Here is a 21627-nt window from a genome sequence, read left to right as displayed (position 1 = left end):
AAAATGTGTAAAACTAAAGTATTTAGATGCCATAAAGTTTATCTGAAGTTCATCCCCCTCCCCCTGAGAGTGAAGTATTATCAATGCAAAATCTAATTGAAAACTCAAGACGTTCTGTTGATGTTAGCTTGAAGCTAACGGGCTATGCTAACATGTCGGCGATAGTGAGAGAATATAGATTGCACATTTAAATTAGATGTAAGAAATTGCATATAACTTTCTTGAGATCCACAGCGGTGACACGTGTGGACGCGTGTCTAAAGTAAGACTTGTGGCAGAGTATGAGAGTGATCCCACCATGTCTCTGTGTTGTCTCGCACCTTTTGCTATGCAGCCTTTTTCTAATCCTAATCTTCTAACCCTTGAACCTTTGAAACTGAGCTGCACACACACACACACACACACACACACACACACACACACACACACACACACACACACACACTGTCTCTGCAGAGTGTCAGGGCTGGCAAATGTTTTGGCATGGGAGGTCGTTAAACTCCGTCTCTGGAGAGCTGCACTGTCACCTGATGCTGACACCAACGGAGAAACTTCAATTCTAAATCAGCCAAATAGGCGTAAACTGATCGTAACAATTGTAAAGTCTTAAAGAAGACACAAACAAGAGGTGGAGTTTTTGTGGAAAACTGAGAAGACAAATTCTGTTTAATCCATTTAACTATTGTGTAGATTTTTACTTGAAAATGTCAATTAAAGGCATCACTTAACCCAGTGATTTGTTTGTGACACTGCAGCCCGTTCAGAGAGAGAACTGCCACCTTGCTGCTTTTGATTTATCCTGAATTAACCTCACATTTAACTTCTTGTCAGCATGAATGCCCTTCTCCCTCCCCATGTCCCCCAACTAATCAAATTAGAGCCAGTCTTAGCTCATCCTGCACTAAACTATGAAGTCTTCAGACAAGCTCAGGCACCAAAAGAAGTATTTTAAAGTGCATGTTTCCCTCCATTTCAACAATCCAACCACTTTGTTAGACAGGAGTAAACGAGCTGAATGGCTCTTAATTCTGTATAAGCTAATTGTCTGAAGCAATTTGGAGATCATAATGCTGTCTGCAGCACATTATGAATCACTGTTTACAATCACTCTTAAGGCTTGTCAGAGATCGTGAGTGACGAACGCTGTTCATGTCAAAGGCGTGTGGTTCCAAAGTATTTTAACATGCATCTAAAAATGTTGAAATGCTGCTGCTTCCCTGTGTCACTTTTGCTGCTGTGTTGATTTGGTGTTTGTTCTGTCTCCAACCTCCCGCATTCCAATGATAGTAACTTGGGTCTTTATCTCATTCATAGTTCTAATGGCAAGTCTGTGTCATGGTCTGAATCAGGTGCAAGACACCCTCCGAGGGGGGGGAATGTGTGGCACAGACTGTCTGTGCATGTGAGGAAACAGGAAGCCGGCTTGAATCAGACGGCAGTCATCAGGCCCCTAACTAACACCCCCGACCCCCACAGTTGCAAGCCCCCCACCTGTGACCTTGGCACAGACCAGCATGTCCCTCAAGAACAGCCGGGTGCTAAATCTCTGTACAACCAGGTGGAGGAAGACGACGAGAGCGACGTGCAGCGCCCCCTCTGGAACCCCGCTTGCTCTGGACAGACGTCCGAGTTGAATAAGCCGGATTCTCGTTTGCCCCCTCACTTGACGAGCCGCACCTCAGAGCACCTGCAGGGGGCTGTGGTGGACACACACAGCTCCCACGTCCCCGCGCTGAATGATCACGCACAATGCTCCAAGGCGACCCCCACCGACGAGCCTCTGAGCTTGACGCCCGCCGCGCTCCCTCGTGCGGGAGCGTTCGAAGAGCAAGGGTCTGAGGACGAGGAGCTGGACCTCTTACACAGCTACATTTATGACGCCAAGGAGGACGGGGAAGAGGACGGGGAGATGCAGGATGTGACTCGAAACAACAAGTCAACTCTGGAGGATTCCCTGGCCCTCTCCCCCCCCTCCCCGTTCAGGGACTCTATTTGTTCGGGGGAGTCTGTCAGTGGCTCCCCCGCCGTGGAATCGATGCTCGGGAGTCCTCCGAGCTCGGTCTACGCCTCAAACATGTTCCAAGACTTCGCACACAGCTCCTCGACACTGTGAGAGCAAAAGCAGGCACTGACGCGGTGGCTGTCAGCACAATTGTTCATCACACGTTTTCTTTTTTTGCATTTGCACAAACAGCTACACAACAACCGCACACATCAAACACACAATATTTACCTTTCAAGACATTCTTCTTCTTCTTTTTTTTTTGCTCCATCATTTGCTTGCTTGTATTTATTACTCTGCTTTTCGTGAGTTTAGGGGCCGATGCCAAATTGTAAGTAGGAATCATCCATGAGTTGAAGGGCTGACACAAAGCCTTTCTGAGAACAGAGTGCCAAAACTGACAAGCTCTTGTGCCAAAATCTTGTAAGGACAACACAACATTGAGAAGTAACAGATGTAGATGTGGTTTTTCATGGTCTGCAACAACATAAAGAAAAGTGCAGTTTTGTGCACAATGTGTGCATTATTTTAAGATGCAACCGGAGACCAAACTCTCTAAACCACAGTCACTCAAGTGCATTTTCATGCCAGGTCTGATCAGCTCTTTTCCTCTCTGCCAATCCTTTCTTTTTTTCATGTGTATTTCGCCTCAGTTTCCTCTCTTCTTCAGACCTCGCTGCTGTTTGAGTAGAACACAGATAGATTAACAAGTGCAGTAAAGTTAAACTCTTACTTTTATGTGTCGCAAAGCGTGCTCAACAACACAAAGATACGACGATCACGCGGACCGACGTTCCGCTGAAGACTCGCGCTGTACGATAGTGATGTGACATGGTTGCAATGTGCCAAACAAAAAACAAACAAAAAAAACACACAAAAAAAGATCAACCTACATCCCTTCTTTGACTTTCTACGATGTAGCTGATACAGGTTCGTGTGATTGTAGATGATGGCTGTGTCGTTTATTGCGTTTACACTCGGTCATGACCCTGAGGACCAGTTTTATGAGCATGGGATGTGATAAAAGTCAGTTTGCTGTGTCATTGTAATGAAAAAAGAAAAAAAAACACAGTACTTGTACAAGGTCTCAAAGTTTGTAATACTGTTTAAGCCATCTCTTGTTTTTTCACACAGGTGGTATGTTTGTAATACTGATAAATGTTTCTATATTTAGAATGTCAACTGAAAAAAAGAAAAGAAAAAGTTTATACATTTTGAAAAAAAGTGTCCTCAGATTCTTGTCCAGGAGCAGTGTGTTTGGTAACTTTTAGGCTAACTTGAGTCGACTGTATCCTCTTGATAATATTCAGTTGTAAAAGTAACAGATGATTAGTTGCTTCTTGTAATGACATGATACATGTTTCGATTTTTTTTTTTTTTTTGCTTCAATCTTGCATTATAAACTTCAGTAGTTAACTTCAGGTTAAGTTTCTTAGTTCTTTACCTATGAGAATGCAAATTATTACCGAGTACGAGACTATACAGTGCGTAGTGCAATTGTATTGTATTTCCAAATGTTTTTAGTCCATTATAGTGTTGATAAGTTGTTAACTGATTTTAACCGATGTAAAGTATATGAGGGAGCCAGCTGCTTTAAACACTGTCAGATCTAGAGTGAAATAGGCCTTTTATGTTTCGGGTAAGCTGAACAATGCTGTAAAATAAAAACAAGTATTTATATTAAGAAAAGACTTGTTACTGCCTGGCAACTGGTTGTGTTATTAGGCTGCACCTCTGCTACATGCACCTCCAGCCTGAGACACACACACACTCAGTGAAAACATGGCTGCTAGTGAGGACTCAATACAAAAGGCTTACCTAATAAAATCACCTTTTTAAGAATATGTAAATACTTATCTCACGGTTAGGCAGCCTTTTCTGATTTCTGATTGCCCACATTGAAGTCCATAGAGAAAATAATTAATTTAAGCTTATGTAGACACAGATTTTATTAGGTGAGCTTCTTCTAATTGTTCTTTTCCACTCAATTCTACTCTTTTTTTTTTTTTGCTTTTCCATTAACGATGATGCTTTTTTTAGTACCTGCTCTACACTCTACTATAAGGTTCTTCGGCTTGTCCTCATAGGAGAACCCTTTTTGGCTCCAGGTAGAACCTTTTTATAAAGGTTCCACCTGGAGCCCTTTTAAAACCTTTTATTCAGAAAAGGGGTTTTAAAGGGTTCTCTGGATCAAAATGGTTCTTACTGGAATCATTAGTGTTACCAAGAACCCTTGAAAAACCCTTTCTTCGGGCGATACCTGCAATAGAAAAGGGGTGTGAAAGCACGACCTGGAGGGGCAGAGCCCTGCAACAGACAAAGGGATGTGAGAGGGGTGTTTATTTTTGATTATCGCGTCAGAGAAAAATTACAGATTAGATCACTAATGAAGATTTTGCACGAGGGAGAATATATATAATCCTCCTCCTGCTGTCGGGCCCTCTCCATCCATCTGTGTGTCTGTCATTACTATGACTATTACTGTCCAACAGAAAACTGGGACTTTTATTTGGTCGTCCGACTCACTGTGAGTCCTGTGTTTCGCGTTAAACTCACATTTGGTTGATAGAAAAGTTAACATACATAGGAATACTATATATCTTTTACTTGGCTGTGAACGTGTGTGTGGCGTTAATGTAAAGTATATCAGGTACTGCACATAGGGGTGCAATACTGTATGTACAGCAGGACAATTCAATGACAAAGACATTTAGCTGGGCCAGTAAGCAACAGGTGAGGACACATTTAAAGAGCACATTAAAAAGTGAATACAAAATATACACCTTTACAGTGCACAGTATTAGCTGTAACTATTTTAAATACAAAATGTTTGTCATCTTAAAGTGCATGAAATCAATAAGGTGCTCGATATTAGCATTTGTTTCCTCTTTGAAATAAGGTAAACATGTCTCAAAATACCTTTAAGGGAATACAAAAGAACTATCATCACACTACTGTAGGAAGTATGTAGGAATCTTTGAGGGACACGGGCCGCCATTTGAATAGGCTGGATGTACAGAATACACTATAGTTCCTTATTTTATTTTCAGGAACTTACTTGGCAACCCTAAACTGACAGGATTAATGTTTGTTTTTCAGTGACACACTGCAGCTTTAAGGTTAGATTTTTATAAATTAATCTCAGTCTGTTATGTTTTTTTTATATATATAATTGAGAACCATGTTGAGGTATGTGAGTGTGCACACTCCTTTCTTACATGAAAAGCTTACTGTAATCACACATCATACAAGTTTCCCCTGACATTTCCGGGTTGAGTCCTATGACTTATCAGGTGGTTGCTGAGCGGCGGCAGCAGGAGGAGGAGGAGGAGGAGGAGAAAAAGGGGGAGACAAATGTAGTTTGTGTTGTGTTTGTCCCTCACTCTGTTGACCAAACCTCTCGTGTCTCCACTGCAAACTCTCCTCTATGAACGATAAAGCAGAAGTGATCTGAGTTTTAGTCAAAAGTTTGGTGTCAGTGTCTGGAGCTTCGTCGTCAGCAGCAGCAGCAGCAGCAGCAGCATGGCCGGAGGCTCGGTGTCAGAGTGTAAGGAGTATCTCTTCAAAGTGCTGGTGATCGGGGAGCTGGGCGTCGGGAAGACCAGCATCATCAAGCGCTACGTGCACCAGCTGTTCTCGCAGCACTACAGGGCGACCATCGGCGTCGACTTTGCGCTCAAAGTCATCAACTGGGACAGCAAGACCCTGGTGCGGCTACAGCTGTGGGACATCGCAGGTAAGCGACTCTTCTTCGGCGGTGCCAAATTGGATGAGAAGCTGGTGTGTGACGCACGGACAACGCAAAGGAGGAAGGAGTTGTTGCTTTGTCACGTGGCCTGCGAAATAGAAACTAGGCAACATTTAAAAACAATGGGGTTTAAACGTCGAGTGTGATATAAGCTGTTATTTTAATATTTAAGTGTTTACCGAGCAAGTATTAATGGGAAGTGAAAAGAAAACAAAAGTTCCCCACCAGTAAAGACCGGTTGGTCATGTCTGCTTCATGGTCACGCAGCTCGTAATTGTCAGAGGAATGTAGGTCACGTTGTTGTTACCGAGCGTCGCCCCCTCCACCCTCATCCCTGCATCAGTGGCACTCACTATAATATTATGATAAAAATTCCCCCTGGTGGAATTTTCTTCAAATATCCTGTTGTTCTTCTTCTGAAACTATTTTATTTCTGGAAACTCCACATTATCCTAACCCTTAACCATCAGAACTAAGTGATCCTAAACTTAACCCTTATTCTAACTCAGGGTTTATATGTGGCTGTAGAATTAAAGATAAATGCAATATCAAAAAGCCTTTTAAAAATGTGTGTTTGAAATATAGAAAGTAATTCCTGACACTTTAATTCAGTGATGTGTGCATGAAGAAGTGCACATTGGAAGTCATGGGTCCATCGTACTGAATGCCAGGCCAATTTGCCACAAACAATGGAAGGACTATGTCTACATAATTACAAACTATCCTTATTTTACATGGTATATATGGTATTATCTCAATTTCATGGGTCAAATAGGTTTTGCAGCTCCAGATTACATTTTATTTGGGTGCAGAGTTGACAAAAATGGCTCTTTTCATCCTAAAAGTTGCCCTAAATCTAAACTCAAACCCCCTAAAATCAGACCTTAACCCTGAAAAAGCCCCAGACAGGATGTCTTCGCATAGATGGATAGGTTTGTATGTTTTTTGGACCTCACAAGTATATAAAGTACACAACCATTCTTTTTAGGGTTTTCGGAGTGACGTCCATTCATTTAAACTGTCTTAGCTGAACCATAACAAGTTAATACATAAAAAATAACCCTAAAGGGCCAGATTATAAGAATTAGTGACATCTAATGGTGAGACCACAGATTGCCTCCAGTAAGTATACACTTACACAAAATATTATGTAGTATGTTCAGTTTTTTGGAAATAAATCCTTTCTAAATTGTTGTTTCTAGATGTTAAATCACATCTTAATCCACACTTTAACCAGAGCCTCGGAAACAAATCCGACCAGGTGGCTGTGGATCAGTGGTAGAGCAGGTCAAGGGGTTTGATTCCCAGCTCCACTCGTCTACATGCTGATGTGACGCCAAATTCCTGATGACTGTGAGTGTGTGTGATCGATGTGTGCGCTTGTCAAAAACTGTAGTGCAAAGTGCTTTGAGTGACGGCAACAAAAGTATTTTATAAAGTTATGTTTGAATGTAGACCTTTACCAAATGAGATTCTGCCACATTAGGACCAGGTTTTTGGTCCACCATGAGGACGACTGGTCCTGGAAAAATACTGTTTGTATCCAGAAAACAAAAACATGCGCACACACACACACACACACACACACACACACACACACACACACACACAAACACGCCTGTGCATTCCTGCAGCTTTAGCAAGCAAAGTCTGAGACTGAGGAATCATAACAGTGTAAATAAATGTTTCCCACACAGGCCGCCTCACTCCAAACTCTCACTGTTTGTCATCTCCAGGTAGGAAAATGTCACACTGCAAACAGACGAGTATCAGAATGGGAACGGGATGAGAGGGGAGGGGAGGGGCATAGTGAGGCGAGATGAGGAGGAAGAGACAAAAATGACTCATTACATTTCACTTATGAAGGAACAAAAAAATCAATCTGACATTAGGACTCTGGAAATGATTTGGTCACATTTACTCGCGCTCACGTGACCGATTTAATGCAGATGTTTATGTTAGGAGTCATGAGGTTGTGTGGCTTCAGGGTCTGTGTGTGTGTGTGTGTGTGTTGGGTGGAAGTGGGTCTTCACTCATGCAGATACAAACAACTGGTTGTGTGTGTGTATATATATATATATGTGTGTGTGTATATATGTATGTGTATATGTTTGTATGAATGTATATGTATGTATATATGTATGTATATATGTGTGTGTATATATATATATATATATATATATATATATATATACATACATATATAAGTACATATACATTCATACAAACATATACACATACATGTATACATATGTATGTGTATGTATATTTATATATATATATATATATATATATATATATATATATATATATATACATACATATGTAAATACGTATGTATATACACATACATACATGCTTGCTCTTGTGGGCAAAAGTCCATAGGTTGTTTCCATCTTTATGTGTAAACCTTCTCTAGACCATGAAATCTTACTGTGCATGTTAGTCAGTCAGTCAGTCACGGGTTAGACCAAACTTCACAACCCTGAGTTTACGCGTACAGTGGAGCCAGTTAATGATTCTCTGTGGAAAGTGGTGAAAAGAAAAGATTGTGGTGAAAAGGATTTTTTTGTCCTGTGTGTGTGTGTGTGTGTGTGTGTGAAGAATATGTGACTGAATGTTGAGGTCAGAGTTGAGGTTTGAGGCCATTTTGGATTTAAAACATACACGTCTTGATAACATAGAAGACAGACTTTCAGTCATATCGTTGCAAATACGATGACCACAGAATTTGGCACGGACATAAAATCGACAGCGATGGCCGCCGTGCCCTGAGACTTTTGCCTCAGTCATGAACTTGGCCTGCATCAAAGAGGAAATTGATGTTTTGAGATGATCTGTTTTCTTGGCCTGAAAGTGATTCGCTGAATCTTATCGTCTGACCCACATTAAGTTTATTGCCTTAGTGGTCAGTTTTTTTGTTTGTTTATTTATCTCTATTGGAAGTCAGTTGGCTGCATCCATTGCATGTAAATGCACAAAGTTCTGTTTTGCTGCAACTTTATCTTTTAGTTTTAAAAACATGTATGTCAAAGTGTACAGAGGAAGAGCCCAGCCTCTTAAATTTGAATTAATGGCCGTCTCTGCAAGGTTATTAAGAAAAATTAATTCTTTCAGTTGACTTCTGAGTAATTTAATTTAACCCTTCTGTTATTTGGCATGCACACTTTTCATCACAGTAACTCCTTTTTGACCGTTTGTCATATCTAGAAAACTCAAGAACTATGCACTGGCGATCTATCCAGGGTGTGACCTTGCCTTCCTCCTCCTCATGTTGAGGATAAAGCGGTGGAAGATGAATGGATGGATTGCCCTGATATACTAGTCATTACGGTAGAACTCAAGACTTTCAATCACAGACAAGTTTGTGACGTCAGCCTCTCGGTACCATAATTCCTGAATGGTTTTATAACTTCCAGATATAGAAAGTGAAAGTTATCTTGGAAAAAGACAATTCAAAAGCCATAAAATCCAAATAAACCCAGGCAGCCTGATCATCACAACAGGGTTAAAGACAAAGATGAAAAATCCTAACCTGTTCTTTGTTATTGATTATTGTTTTCCCGCCCCTGGATGTTTTCTATTCTTACTTTTGAGCACAGGGTCGTTCAGCTTTTATCTTCTCCCTCAATCCGGCAAGACCTCATCGGCTGAGACGGATCAGGACAGACGGTTAGAAGACTGCTGTTTGCCGTTTTTAGATTCATCCCATCGCTCGCAGCAGCGTGAGGAAGGCGGGCGCACTGTTGGACTTGCACGTCTGTCACGGACAGATTGGCAGTGCTGTCGCTCAGAGAGCAGGGGCATTTGTGAGTGAGCGCCGCGGTCGGGCCGTCTGTCTGTCACCGACGGACGGCGCTCGCCGCGAGGGTAAATAAAACACTGCCACGCGGACGCACTTAGACTGATATCATTCGCAGAGACAAGGGAACACAGCGGCAGACTTTGAGGTGAGGTGACACAAATACTGAACCTCATTTTTCACACCTTTACACCGCGAAGGCCCTGACCTGAAGACACTCGCAGGATAAAATAACTTATGGGTGTGAAAGAGCGAGGTATATTTGTCAAGTGATTTAAGAGCGGCGATTAAGCCATTTAATCACGCAGGAGAGGAGGATGAGGAGGAGGAGGAGGAGGAGGAGGAATTCTCTTCTCGGTGATGCTGTGGGCAACTTCAGAGTTGTGTTGTCTTTTACCAACCTTTTAATAGTGATTACAGGCCCGGGAGGAATGATAGTAATCAGAGGTCTGTACAAGACGAGGGCACCATGGGAGTCGGTGTGAAGCTCACGTCTTCTCCACCCACTTTTCACCCACAATTGCTACTCTGGTCTGGATTTGTCTCAGCCAGTGGACAGGATGATTATGGTATAGAGTTTAAAAAAACAAAAATAAAATCCCATCACCTTTTTAGGACCGAACAATCCTGTACAAGCAGCAGGTTGCACATAAATGACGTGTTCGCTCTGCAGTGGTAACCTTCAGTTTGTCCCTTCGCCTCCGACTCTGTGGAGAAAAGAACCTGAGATTTATGTGGTCGGTCAAACCCATGAGTCCGATAGGGGCCACAACATGGGTCAAGGGACAATTGTGCAATAAATGTATTGGTATTACACTGTCTTTTGTCAAATGTTTGCTTGTTTTAAGTCAGATTTGGATTTGGTTTTGCCTTTAATCAGCTCAAATTTAGCCAAATCCAGCTGACGCGCACTGACGTGCTTGTCGCTTGAACATTTACTGAGAGTGACACGTCCGTTACAGGAGATGAGATTGGAAAAACTGCAAATAACGGAAGGCGATGTACAGGTTATTGTGACACGTTAAACAGGAATTAACATAACCCTTTAGCATCGAGAGTACGGTTTGTGCTACGGGAAAGATTCCGACAGTTTTTAAAAAGCTTGCACGACAAAGTGTGGTTATCGCGGTGATTTAATTCGCGCTGTTTCAGGAAGACGGCGAATCTTAGCCATAGGCTAGCTTTACACGACAACGATCTTGAACACAAACCGCAAAAAGCGGCGTTGCGTTCCCACTTTTTATTTTGCGTTTAGACGAGCGTCTACATGCGTTTGATACTGTTCAAATTTAAAATTTAACATGCAAAAACTACTTTTTTAAAATAAAACCTTTTTTTTTTTTTTTCATGCATTAAATCATAATTTGAAGATATTGAAAGGTATTCTTGAAAAAACATTTTTTGAGGCTTTGGTGTTAAAGGGTTAAATTCTCTCACTGCTTCCTGGCATCAAATAGCATTATAGCAGTATATCTGTGCGTCCCACTTCTAAATTATTTCCACAATAATTATGTGAATATTTATCTCCCAACAGTAAATGGAAAGAATAGTCTGAATCTGATCAGGCACAAACTTCTCAATATTCTACAAATAGGATCATTTTGAGCTTAATTCTTTCAAACTTGTGCCCAGACTTCATGTTGAGGGCAAACGAGGGCTAATGCGTCGTAGAGTTTGACTCTGTTCAGTTCTAAATGTCACACAGTAAACTTGCAGTCCCGTCTCACATGCCGCTCGGTGAGATTTGAACGTGCCAGTCGTGCGTTGGCTCGGCCTCGTGCTGAAGATCGAAACCCTGTGATGTCTTATTGTTATTTTAGTGTTGTTGGGAGGGCGAGTTGGGAAGTTTCACAGCCAGTTGCCTCCTGACAACAGAAGCTGCTGCTGCTGCTGCTGCTGCTGCTGCTGCCGCCTTGTCTGGCTTGGACAGTTTCTATGGTAACCCACCCACAGGAAAGCAGTACGTACAACAGTAGAGGAAACTGGGGTTGCTAGGGCTATGGATAATGATGAGACTTTGCTTTTTCTTTCAGTTTCTCCCACACAACAAACAGAGATGATATGGTTTTGGCTGGAACTAAACCACGTCTTTCTTCATCTGCTGGGTTTTTTTTTTTTTTTTTTTTTCTCGTAGCGTTAAGTTTCACACGTCCGTAAACCCGGCGAGCCTGATTGTACTTGAGGTCATGATCTGGCATTCATCAGTGCTGTAGACTCGGCTCAAATGTCCTTGGTCTGAAGCCTTTGAATGTCCACAGTGGTTCACCGTCTCAAACAGACACATTCAGACGTCGAGCTCCTGCAGTCTCATGCTCCTCTGTGGCATCGGCTGCATGATTACTCCACCTTTCACGCAGCTTGGTCTATTCCTGTGTTTTACGCTGATTGGATAAGCATCAATTGAAGCACCTACTTCACGTATAATTTGATTTATATCTCTCTATAGCAGGGGGGTTAGGGTTCTTTTAAACGTAAGCAAGTATGGAACAAGACGAGACTTAAAAGTAATAGTTTTGGTCCTAAACTCCCAAATATTTGTTGGTTTCCTCTTCTAAAATGTGCCGATTTGCTGCTCTCCATGTTCTATTTTCATTGTAAATTAAAGGTGCATTATGTAATAAATCTAAAGCAACTGGCCATAAAATCCTCCTAATATGTCACAGAGACTCAGGAATAATGTTCATATAACAAACTGAACTCACCAACAACAACAGTACAGACAAAATATTTTGCAGACTGCAAATCATGTTTATGTTTTGAAATCATGTTTTGGCATGTGGCGCCACCTACCGCAGTCTACCAATCATTGCAGTCAGTAGAGTCTCAGCTGCCGAGCAACCACGGGTTGCCAGTTACGTCAGAAAACGAAACCTAAAAGACCTCGGTTTATTGAATTTGAATGTAGTAACCGTTTTTGGCCACATTCTTACATATGGCACCTTTAAGTAAATTCTGCCACTTTCTGACATCGAATCATTAACAGTACGGATGTATTGACCAATAACCCATCGTCAAAGTTAGGTATACTGTACTGTAGAGATTTTTTTTTTTTTTTTTAATGATTAAAACAAGATTTCTGATCGTTTTAGCTTCTTAAATGTGAATATTTTCTTTGTTTCTTTGCTCCACATCACAAAGAAATCATTAAAACTAGTAATGTTGTGAACGTGCAGGCTTTCTCAAAATCTAGTTGAATGGTGTGAAATGGCAATAAGTGTTGTTTTTCTGCAGCGGCTGAAAAACGACTGCGTTTGAAAAGTCAGTCACCATTGAATGTTTTGTCATTTAATGTTTTTGCACATTATCGATACCCCACATAACGTATGAACCCCTGCAGCACGGAGGTGTGTGAGTGTGTGAGTGTGTGAGTGTGTGCTGCAGTCACCGCGCTGATATTGATTGATATAATCACTCCATATGAGTCCTTACCATCTATCCAGCTCTTTCCCTGGAGGAGTGAGGTTAACCCCCCCCCCCCCCCCCCCCAGACTGGCTCTGCTTACATATCGACCCGGCAATAAGGACTGGACGTGTCAGAAAGTCAGTGTGTTGATCGTAGACAATGATGTGCTGTCATGGGCCCTCTAAAAAAAGAAATAAATGACGGCACTTCGCCTCGCCATCGATTTTAAATCTTTGTCAATCCAAAAGAAGAGAATTAGAAGAAGGACACGCGTATATATGCGTTCTCTGAGCCAGGAAACTTTGTTTTCAGTCGCCGTGTGTACCGTCGATCAATCTCTTTCCGCACAGGAGACATTTTAAAGGTTCTAAAAATCATTCATTGTACGTCTGTCTGTGTCGCTCAAGGTTTTACCGACTGACTGTTATAATGACTTTCCTTTAGCAGAGGAAAAACACGCTGAAAAGTGTTCTTGAACGGCTTTTCTCCTGAGAATATTCGCTCAGTATTGTCACGTTGTTCTGATTAAATTCACTTTTTTTTTTTAAAGGTGCCATATGTAAGAATGTGGCCAAAAACCGTTACTACATTCAAATTCAAAATACCGAGGTCCTTTAGGTTTTGTTTTCTGACGTAACTGACAACCCTTGGTTGCTCGGCAGCTGAGACTCCACTGACTGAAATGATTGGTAGACGGCGGTAGGTGGCGCCACATGCCAAAACATGATTTCAAAACATAAACATGATTTGCAGTCTGCAAAATGTGCAAATATTTTAATGCAAATATTTTGTCTGTACTGTTGTTGTTGGTGAGTTCAGTTTGTTATATGAACATTATTCCTGAGTCTCTGTGACATATTAGGAGGATTTTATGGCCAGTTGATTTAGATTTATTACATAATGCACCTTTAAGCAAAGGCAGAGAAAGACATATTTTTGTTATTGAGCCAGTTTATTTCGTTTCCACCTTTGCCTGCACACTATGACGGGCCGTGTGAATACTAAATGGACTGGAAATGAAACTCTTATTCCAGCTCTTTATCCCACTGTGCCGTGTCTCCACTGAATTTACCTGGGGTTATAGCCACTAAAATTAGACTCTCAATTATGAGCAATTACTGTCAGGCCTGTGGGCCCCACAGTGCATTCAGTCTCTTGCTCACACCCGCGATGTGCCTCGCCACTCTTTGCGTGGTTAAGTAAGTACGCACAGTAAAGTGAAAGCGCGTAAGCAGAAGCTGTGCTCACAGTTCCTCAAACCCCCTTTTTTTCCATTTTGCATGATAACTTGAGCGGAGTCTGTTAAGTGTATAAAACACGGCACAATTACACTTTAAAAAATGTCTTAAATTGGAAAGCGTAGCATGTGCTAAATCTGTCAAACGCTTCCTCAAGTCACCGCAAAACCTGACATGTGTCACAGACTAGACAGACACTGAGGCTAAAAATAAAATACAGGTGTGGACGACAACACACACTTTAAATCTTAAATGTTCTCTGTGGTTAAGTCGTAAAACTGAAAGAGACATTCATATGAAAGTGTGTGTCACTAACTGAAAAGGACATATGAAAGTGAGAAACAGGAACTGTGTTTGGAAGCTTATGCAACAATTGTGTGCGCGTGTGAAACAATCGTTTCATGTGAAGATAAAACACAGTCATTAAAATCTAGTATATGTAGTAAAGACGGACCATTGCAGCTTTTTGTGGTCCTCTTTTTTTTTTTGGTTTTTAACGTTAAAGGTCAGAGACCGTCATGCCAGCTGCACCCTGCTGTCCTTCTTTTGAGTTTAGGCCTGTACATACTCTGCAAAATCAGAGAAATGTGTTCTTATTCTGGAGGAGGCAAGAACAAGAACAAGGTTAGTTTCTTCATGAGAAACTCAAGTGCAGAACTCCTGGGAAATATGGCTGAACAATTCATTGAAATTTTAAATCGCAATACAGCCGACTGCAATTTTCAAATGCAACATTTAATAAAGCAAATGAAAATGAGAATAATGACCATTCCCTGATATGGGAGCCCTGGGGCGAGATAACAAATTTCTCTGTTTTTGCAGGCATAATATGTACAGGCCGTTTCTTCACGTGATAAAAATTGAATCAACCTGACTAAAACCTGACTTTTTAGCCATATTGGAATTCCTAAACTAACTCCTTGACTAAATTGAAGTCATCAAAGTCGGACTAACACCCGGATAATGCGATTTAAGAGTTAAATTACGACTGCATGTACTGTATACGCTCAACTGGACGAATAGATAAATTAAAGAAGGAAAAGACAATATTGAGGAAAAACATATGCTGGATTATTAACTTAATAGATGGTAGGAGGACACAAAATGGGTCCACAACGTGGTTCCGATAGCTGCCAGCTGAGGTTGTTTTGGTCCGTGATGTAATAGGTCAACTTGAAAATGCCTATTACCAACAAAGTGAAAGGGTTCGTATTACTGTCTGGTGTAGCAGAGTCAGACGCTTCATTCTAGAAATCCATTCCTCCACCACTTTTTTGTACTCCGGCACGACTGTAGCTCGACTTATACCTGAGAAAATATACTGTCCGTGTTGAGTCTTGAGTCTTGATCCTCTCTCAACTGAGTCTTAAGTTGCATCCATACAACATCCGACTTAATTTTGAGTAAAGTCCGCAAAACGGATTCTCTGCTGTTGTTTAGTTGTTCAATTCATTTTAATATTGAAAGTTTATATTCAAAATCTGTCTTTTAAAAGGTGGGGGCAGAAAACTGTACACTCTCACTCTCCTGCTTGAGCCACTGTTGGCAAAGGTGACGTTTTCAGGCTGTTCCTCGTTTTATTATCTCATTTTAAGACTCTTCTTTAGAATCTTCAAGCTTAAAAAACAACGTGTATGTTGGTTCCCTACAAGTCTTGCTTTACTTAACCACCGTGACCGGGTTCTTGCAGATGCGCAGATATGTCACAAAGGAGCTGCGTTATTATGTGTCTATAGATGTCATCTACCTTTCCCGACACAGCACAACAACAGCATCACTGGCATCTTGCTCAATCTACCTGCAACTGACATGAACGTTGTCTGTTGCCTCTTTAAATATGCACCTCAGATATACAATTTAAAAAAAAAAAAAGTACTACAGTTTCAAAAGAAAAACTAATTGTCACTTGACTTAGTGAATGAAGCCATGGGATTGGCTTTGAAGAGAAGATCTAAAAGAGCCACATAAAACAAGCGCGTCTCAGACGCCGTGTTTTAAGGCAAAGGCCGTCTTGATTGATAGTGACAAGCTACATCTTGCAGAGTAATTCCCTGCAGATTTGTCTGTCAGAGGATGGATGCAAATTATTCCTGCTATCCTCTGTGTGGATTACACTCATGGCAAATGAGGGGAAACGGGTGAAATAGAAACCATTTCAATCCTCCGTTATTTACCGGGCCACATACAGAGGAGAATGAAATAGAGAATGTCACACAATCTACTGCAAGAAAGTTCAAGGATAGACACTTGGTTTTGTCTCCAAGAAACCATCATTGGTTCTGATCGACTGTCTGTCACTTATCTGGCGACCGCTTTATAAAACTGAATTCTCCTCCTCCCATCGTCCAGGTCAGGAGAGATTTGGGAACATGACGCGGGTCTACTACAAGGAGGCCGTGGGGGCGTTTGTGGTGTTCGACATGACGCGAGGCTCCACGTTCGAGGCTGTGTCCAAGTGGAAGCATGACCTGGACAGCAAGGTGAAGCTGGCTAACGGCAACGCCATCCCATCAGTGCTGCTCGCCAACAAGTGCGACCAGAAGAAAGACGGCTCCAACAACACGGCCCTAATGGACAATTTCTGCAAAGAGACTGGTTTTCTGGGCTGGTTTGAAACCTCGGCTAAGGTGAGAGACCAATACATGAGACGGTGTGTTTACATGCATGTTAAAAGTCTGATTTTAGTCCGACTAAGGCAGTATTTGGTTTTCTTAATGTCAAGTAAACACGTTAGTCTGACTAACTTAGAGCTAGTTTTAGTCAGACAAACATGGATACGTGGATAATGAGATTCATAGTCTGATTACTCCTGCATGTAGACGCTTAGTCGGACTGGATTCAGGCGTAAAGGTCAACAGGAAACGGATTCAGGAACTTATAGAGAGATACAGCGCCACCTACGGAGGTGGGGTCACACATACATGGCTAATAAATCGATTTCATCCTTCGCATTTATTGGACTCGATAAGATGTCCGATTGCCTGTCTTAATCAGACTATTGCATTAGCTCGATTATACTGTTTGTTGGACAATTGATATCTGATTCAACATTTATTGAGGTTAGCATTTTTTATCATAAATTCATTATTTTAGACATCTTGTCGATGATAATAATAAGAATATGACAATCAGTGCGTTTACATGCATGTTAAAAGTCCGATGTTAGTCCGACTAAGACAGTATTTGATTTTCTTAATGTCATGTAAACACGTTAGTCTGACTAACATCGAGCTTGTCTTAGTCGGGCAAACATACCTGGATAATGAGATTCATAGTCTGATTACTGCTGCATGTAGGCACTCAGTTGGACTGGAATTGGACTGAAAGGTCAACAGGAAACTGATTCAGTACAGTAGCTTATAGAGAGATACAGCACCACCTACGGAGGTGGTGTCAGACATACGCGGCCAATAAATCGATTTTATCCTCCGCATATATTGGACTCCACAAGTTGTCCGATTGTCTGTCTTAGTTGGACTATTGCCTTAGCTCGATTATACCGTTTGTTGGACAATTCATATCTGATTCAGCATTTGTTCAGGTTAGCATTTTTTATCATAAATTCATTATTTTAGACATCTTGTCGATGATAATAATAATAAGAATAATGACATTGCGTGTAGAAACGAGGACAAGAGCACCCGTGAGTGAATCCCTGTTTTCAAATTGTGTGACTGATAGATATGCATCATGCATGCTTCTTCTGTTTTTTATCACCCTGCCGTCTGAGCATCGAGGAGGATGTTTATCTTCCAAACTAGTGAAAATATCTGTCGGACAGCTGGTGAGATATGGTATCGCCTGACAGTGATTGATGTTGCAGCCTTGAGCAGTGAGGGTTAGCGGGCCAGGCCCGCCGCTATAAGATAATGCTCTGCTGTGTTTCCACTCAACTTTTGTCACAAGTTTGGTGTTACAGTGGCTGTGTGTTTACACTCTTCCACTTCTGCTTTTTGTGTGTGTGTGTGTGTATGTGGTGTGTGGACGTTGATGAAGTGGTACTGTGTACTACAGTGGTTTAAGTGTATTAAGCTGCGGTGTTGGAAAAGAAGAACCCACATTCATTTGCTGTCCAGGATAACATTTGTCAGTGTATGACAGTGTGTGATGGCCTCATTTCTTATTAATATGTGCATTAATATTGGAGTTCGGTCGTTGTGGTGCAATTGCTCTCTAGTTGGGTGGTTTATAATAAAATCCTGTGTACATAATAAGTAGTAACGCTCTGTTTCCCTCCCTGAGATCTAGATGTAGTGGAGTGGAAGTCATGCCAAAGCTGTTCAAAAACCAAATTGTACAAATCCACTTACACCTAATTTCCACAGTGGGTTAGTGGTTGCCTTGTGGAGTTTGCTTTGATGAGTGAAACACAAACTCTCTCTGCCATCGCTCTCATCAGCTGTGGGAGGACACAGGTTTGGCACAAACAAACGGCTCCGCATCTGGTGAGTGGTGAATGTCAAATATCCCAGGAAATGGAGCCTCTCCTGTGTTTTCCCTGTGTTTCTCCTTCCCAATCACGGGGATTTTCCTGTCTTTCTCTGACTGTCTGACTCCTCAGAAAACACATTTAAACCGTATCCACTCGAACAAGAGCTTATCCTTCCAAGCACAAGAATGTTCTCGCAGCCACAGTTAACTTCATTAACTCATTCCGAACGACCTCGGGCTCTGCAGCTGTATCACGTGCTGTCATGTGAAGTGTGTGCGCGAAAATATTTCTGGCAATTTCCTTCGTATTGTTGTTTTGTGTCTTCAAAACATGTGATTGGAATTCTTTCCAGGAGTTGGGACACTTTCTGTTTGAAGTGACACAAACATGCACTTTCCTTAAAGTCATTCACGTAAACATGACACAATCACGTCATTGTTTTTTCCTCGAGACTCATCGACTGCGATGATGCGCTAACGACGAGGTTGGATGGACAAAACGGTGCACTCGTGATCAAAATGGGGGGGTTTGTTACTGTTCCAAATTAACTGTGCAGTGTGGCATCATGGGAGTGCAGTGGTTGCCTAAAGATTAGAGAAGAGAGCTTGTGACCAGAATAGTTTAGTTCCCAGAGTGGAAGGTGGAAGGATTAATCTGGTTTGGGGGGGAATGTGGTGAAAAAGCAGCATGTTTCTCTCCCTCATTAACACCACTGTGGTTCCCTTTAGAGTGGTTCATCCTCACCATTCAGGTCAGACTGAGAAGCTTCCAGGTGTGAATGTGATCGAGATGCTCCTGTGATAAAGAAAGTGAAAATTGAAAGTTGAAAAAAATAGTTGACTCATGAGAATTGTTTTTTTTTTACTCTCCGTCTCAGGGAAAGACCTTAAAGAGCCGTTTCAAACCTTCGCTGAAGGATAAAAGCAAATGGAATTGAATGTAATCTTGACGGACTGGAAACATTCTCTGAGTTCATTCATACGAGGCATTTCATGCATCACGGGCTGATCTGATCACGAGTGTGCGCGCCGCTTTAAATCTGGTCAGGTCACACCTTTCATGGGTGTGTTAGTGTGTGTGTGTGTGTGTGAAGAATAGATAAAAGTTTGAAGAAAAGAAAATGACTATGTGATGGTATCAGATTTACCTGAGACAGATGTTAAGATAACATGGCCTCCGTCTGTCAGCTGTTGCTTTAACAAAGCTCGATCATAGTTCCGTGGAGTTTAGATGTCTATAAAGGCCTCGGATGCCACCTGCTAAATGTACTGTAGATCCCTAACGCTCTCTGGTCGCTATGGTAACGCTATGGTAACGTTCTAAGCCTTCAAAATAAGATACACAAAACAGCTGTAAACGTTTCATTAATGTTGATATATTTGTTTCAATCGCTGAATGAAGCCTGTCCTATTTGGAACAAGAGTCGCGACCTTAAATTGCTTGCGCAAAACTATTGATCAGCATTTTTGTTGTTCATCAAAATCAGTATTTTACTTTTCTCGAGAAATCGCTGCAGCGGCTCTGGCCAGCGATCACCCTCGGGATGCGTCAAGAGTGAGTCATAGACAGATGTAACGGAGATAATCCGGTCATTTTTCAAAATAAAACATTGCCCCGATAATAAATAAAACGGAAATAATGTAAGTTATTCATTCTTTCTGTGCAGCCCCGTACCAAACGACCCCCGGACGGGTACCGGTGGTTGGGGACCGCTGCTGGAGAGGACTCACATCTGCACCGTTTCATCGCTTTCTCTTTCCCTTCTGTCACAGGACAACATCAACGTGGACGAAGCGGCGCGATTCCTGGTGGAGAACATCTTGGCGAACGACAAAGGCTTGCCGTACGAGGAGAGCAACGGCGAGCGGGTCAAACTGGATCAGGAGACTGTGGCTGCCGAGAGCAAGTCGGGCTGTTGCTGACACTCGAATCTATTCACGTTAGCCCTCCTCCCCCCTCCCCCCCCATTTTGGCAGGGTCCACTGCCTGTGCCTCTTGCTCTCGGTCTCAGAGGAATTTGCACTTTCAGGTTCTTCAAAGCTCTAGGAACTTTAATTCCGCACGTTCAAGCTCCGTGTCCAAATTTCTCACTGTCTGGCCCGAGCAGGAGCCCATTTTTATTGTGTCGTCACACTTTGCCGTTACTGTGCTGTATGCCTTCTTTGACCTACATCTCCAAACAATGGGGTCTGTGTCGTCACATGTTGTATTACACCGCCGTCGGATTATACCACACCTGAGAAGGAGTGACAAATATGCACCGAGAGACGCATGAAAACGACCTGCAGCTTCTTCATTTTCTTTCACTTTGAGTCTCTCTCTCTCTCTCTACTGCAGCCGTGTCCTTCTCATTCAAGTGAAACGACTCTATCTCACATAACATGGATGCTAAACTCTCGTCTTTACGGTACGGCCAGCGTGTTTGTGTGGAAAGCTGTTCTCCTAATATGTAACCCTGAAAAATTAAGCAGCAAACGGACAGTATTTAACTCTAATGATGTAATATAGGAGACGTGTTTGTTTGTCCTCCAGTATTAAAGTGTAAAACTGTCAGGTCATGCGTTAAAAAAAACCAAACATCCGAGGACGACACTCTCTCTCTCTCTCTTGTACATAACGGGTGATCATCTGTTGATAATCTGTGCTGAGATGAAATATGAAGGATTTTGTTTTTGTTTTTTTTAACACTGAGATGAGATTAAGTTTACATGTGAAAATACTTAAAAAATGTGCACAAAATAACAGAATAAACATTTTAACAGAGTTGTGTTGTATACTAGTATTAGACCGACTGATCTCGTGTGTTTATGTACGAAGCAGCAGAACACTGCAGCGTGCTCTCCATCATATAGGCGTATAACTTGCTAAATAAACAATGGAATAAGTAAATCAAGCTATACTTGTAAAGGTCAATAGTTGGGTTATTTTTCCAAGCAGACGCTGTAGGTTGTACAACTCATTTGTCATTTAATGAGGTTACTTTAGCTGTCTTTATTTTCACA

General features: G+C 41.8%; 2 protein-coding genes across 2 annotated transcripts in view; both read left to right on the top strand.

The window, feature by feature from the left end:
- The window catches only part of grm1a (glutamate receptor, metabotropic 1a), a gene marked incomplete at both ends in the record, with an annotated part of 28471 nt that extends 26358 nt beyond the window's left edge, over window positions 1-2113 (top strand). The window contains one exon of the mRNA XM_083899095.1: window positions 1315-2113. Within this exon, the coding sequence (XP_083755221.1) occupies window positions 1315-2113 (799 nt within the window). The remainder of the gene's footprint in view (window positions 1-1314) is intronic.
- A 3411-nt stretch (window positions 2114-5524) lies between these two features.
- Window positions 5525-20606, top strand: rab32a (RAB32a, member RAS oncogene family; the record flags this gene model as incomplete). The annotated part of the gene is made up of 3 exons (XM_083899096.1): window positions 5525-5738; window positions 16543-16820; window positions 20398-20606. The coding sequence occupies 3 exons, from the start codon at window positions 5525-5527 to the stop codon at window positions 20545-20547; spliced, it is 642 nt and encodes a 213-aa protein (XP_083755222.1). The 3' UTR covers window positions 20548-20606.
- Window positions 20607-21627: the final 1021 nt, after the last annotated feature.

Source organism: Microchirus variegatus (assembly GCF_963457635.1).
Source record: "Microchirus variegatus genome assembly, chromosome: 12".
In the NCBI taxonomy this organism is placed as follows: Eukaryota; Metazoa; Chordata; class Actinopteri; order Pleuronectiformes; family Soleidae; genus Microchirus; species Microchirus variegatus.
Note: the sequence above shows the minus strand (reverse complement) of the source record. Positions and strands in the feature narration are given on the sequence as shown.